The sequence below is a fragment of the Bison bison genome, unplaced genomic scaffold (genome assembly GCF_000754665.1).
Source record: "Bison bison bison isolate TAMUID 2011002044 unplaced genomic scaffold, Bison_UMD1.0 scf7180017864383, whole genome shotgun sequence".
Lineage (NCBI taxonomy): Eukaryota > Metazoa > Chordata > Mammalia > Artiodactyla > Bovidae > Bison > Bison bison.
This window is the reverse complement of record NW_011494955.1, coordinates 2,742,790-2,745,629: the sequence shown is the minus strand read 5'-3', so window position 1 is coordinate 2,745,629 and position 2,840 is coordinate 2,742,790. Positions and strand designations below refer to the sequence as shown.

Below are 2,840 nucleotides of genomic sequence, written 5' to 3'. Positions count from 1 at the left end.
AACGCTGGGTTCCCTCCATTAAAAAGCAGCCGCCCCGGCATAGCCAGACCCTCCCCAGACCCTGGGCTCCAGGAGGCACGGGATGGATAGAGTCCCTGGGTCATAGAGGGGAGGCAGGACCCGAGACCTTAGAGGGTTGGAAGGCGACCCGACGCCCCCACACCCTGCCCCGAAGTTCCCGTGGCCCCGCTCGTGGGGAAGGCGTCTTTGTCATTGATGCCACTTGCGTTGTGATACGCTCCCAGTACGTCCCGACCCCTCGAACCCAGCATGTGCAGCTTTTGCCCGCCGGGGTGCCGCGCCTTGTAGGGAATGCCCCCAGCCAACCGAAACCCAATAAAGAGGAGGGAGAGGGGGCCGCGGTCCTTCCCTCCCCTTGCCGAAAGCTGCCATTGAGCAGTCGCCCTTCTCTCCAACCCAGTGAGGGACGCGGGCTCGAAGCTGAGCGCGGGAAGCCCGCGGACTCCTCACTGGAGGAGCGCGCCTCCCGCATCTTGGGGCTCCCGGTTGGCGAAGTAAACCTACAGGATCCCCCCACGCAGCCAGGTAGCCCAGAGCACTCAGCCTTAGGCCCAGCGGCTTCGCGGGGAGCGCGCGGTGCCGAGGGATCGGAGAAAGTGGCGTCCGGCACGCGGCGCGCAGGCCGGGGCTGGGCGCGAGCCCCTGGACCCTATGCCGGGGCCCTGCGGGAAGCCGTGTCCCGCATCCGCCGCCACACCGCCCCGGACTCCGACTCAGACGAAGCTGCGGAGCTCAGCGTCCATAGCAGCTCTTCTGATGCGAGCGACACAGAAGCCTCGGGCGCCTCCTGGCGGAAAGAGCGGACCGGGCCCCCGGAAGGCGGAAAGACAGCCGAGCTGAGCGGCAATGCCCGAGAGATTGTAGGTGCCATCAGCAAAACCGAGGAGGTCCTCTACGGGGCGAGGGACATTAAGGGGACTCCACAGGGAAATAGGGAGCAACAGTGAGAGGCCCTTTATTGTATTTGTGTCCCCTTTCTTCCTCACAGACTTCCTTGTACCCCTTACCTATACCCACCCATTCCCGTACTCAGCATAGAAGGCACACAGATGAGAGGGAGCACATGTCAATTCATGATTTTTTTTTTTTTTCAGGAGAGTTGAGGGTGTGCACTAGATTTGAATGCCTGTTCCACTCAGTGCCTGTGGGTAAGGTCTTCAGCAGGGCCCAGTGCACTAACATGGAGCTGAGCAGAGAGGCCTAGGTGGGATTAGGCTGGAGGGCAGGGGTGGGATAGTCAGGGCAACTGCAGGGCAGGACCTCTGGGCCGGAGGAAGAAGGTGATGGAGAGGCCTCAGACTGAGGATCAGATGACAGAGAGGCCCTTGGCAGAAGCCACCAGCAAAGCAGAAGAGGAGTCACTTTGGTTTCACAGATCTTGGGTTCCAACCCCAACTCTGACACTGATTTGCTGGGTAACCTTAAGCAAGTCATTTCCCCTCTCCAGTTCCCATAATATGTAAAATGAGGGAGTTCTAAGGTCCATTCCTGATGTTTTGGAGTCCTAGGAGAGGCTCTTATCTCAATCCTCCTCTCCGCAAGACAGGAATAAGTGAACAGAGTCTGAGGGTCCCTGGGTGGCTCAATTCAAGAGACTGTGCAGGGTTTGCAGAAGAGCCAAGTAAGTGGGCAAGGGCTCCTATTCCAGTCTCTCAGGTTTAGGTGTAGGATCCCCGAGGCAGAGCAGGATGGTGGCCTTGTCACTGTCCCTAGTTTGTGGTGGTCTGAGCTGGGGAGGGAAGGCACCCAATGAAGCAGCCCTGTTCCTCCTCCCCAGTGTCCCTTGGTGATGCTCTAAATAGTTACCACGATTTCCCACCCAGGTGGAATTACCCATCTGAGAGAATCCTGAGAATGTCTTACATGTTTCTGCCTCTTCCAGAAACCAACAAGGGAAGGAAGAGGCTAGTCCCCAAAAGCCTGTAGGTGTGGGGTGTGATACTCGCTGTAGCCACTACGGGGCGCGCGCAGGTCGCGGATTTCCCTCGTAGCTAGTCCCCGAGTCTTGCCAACCCCGGCACTGCCACTTAATCAATTGCTCCCTAGTTCCTGCGCGCGGGTCCCCTGCCCTGCCGTCTCCAGCCATGCGAGATCGCTAGTAGGCCTCTGGCCTTGCAGACCTCTGGAGCGCGCGGAGCCCCTCTCTGTACTCGTCCACAGCAAACAGCTTGGGATTCAGACACTGAAGTATTTTTTTCTCTTCGATCTCGGACACCTCCTCTGTCTCTATTTACTAGCCATGTGAACTCGGCCAAATCACTTCACCTCCCTGAGCCTCAGTCTCCTCATCCGTCAAATGGGGGTTTATAAACACCTACCTCGCAGGGTTGTTGTGAGGACTTAATGCGATAATGTATGTAAAGCGCCTTGCACAGTACCTGGTACACAGCAGGCGCTCAATAAATCTAACCTTCCCTTTGTCCAGCCTTGGCATCTTTTTCCTCTCACCGACCCATTGCCCACAGCATCTTTCCCCCCAGGGCTCCTGCGCTCCTTCCTGCTCGGTGGGCGGTGGAGGAGACCCCTTTCTCTGATGGAAACTCCGGTGGTCCACCCCTGTCTCCCCCAGTGCGGACTCTCCCTTCTTTGCCCCCCACCCCACCCCCGCTGACTCTTCCCATTGCTTCGATGCACTCCCCCCACCCCCCATTCCGGGCAAGGGCTGAGTCAGCCTGGGTAAATTTAGCCGCCGACTAGGCAGGCGCGGGGGCTTCGCTCATACTCAGTCGCCGAGTCCTGGCCCGGCCCTCGGCCCCGCCTCTGCCCCCCACCCCCACCGAGTCCTGCCAACAGCAACTCCGGCTCAGCGTTCCGATCCC

The 2,840-nt window shown here is 59.1% G+C and overlaps 1 protein-coding gene across 1 annotated transcript in view; it reads left to right on the top strand.

The window, feature by feature from the left end:
- DDN (dendrin) overlaps positions 1-2,445 on the top strand; it is a 4,109-nt gene extending 1,664 nt beyond the window's left edge. The window contains exon 4 of the mRNA XM_010858064.1: positions 1-2,445. Coding sequence (XP_010856366.1) covers positions 1-968 — 968 coding nt within the window. The 3' untranslated portion in view covers positions 969-2,445.
- Positions 2,446-2,840: the final 395 nt, after the last annotated feature.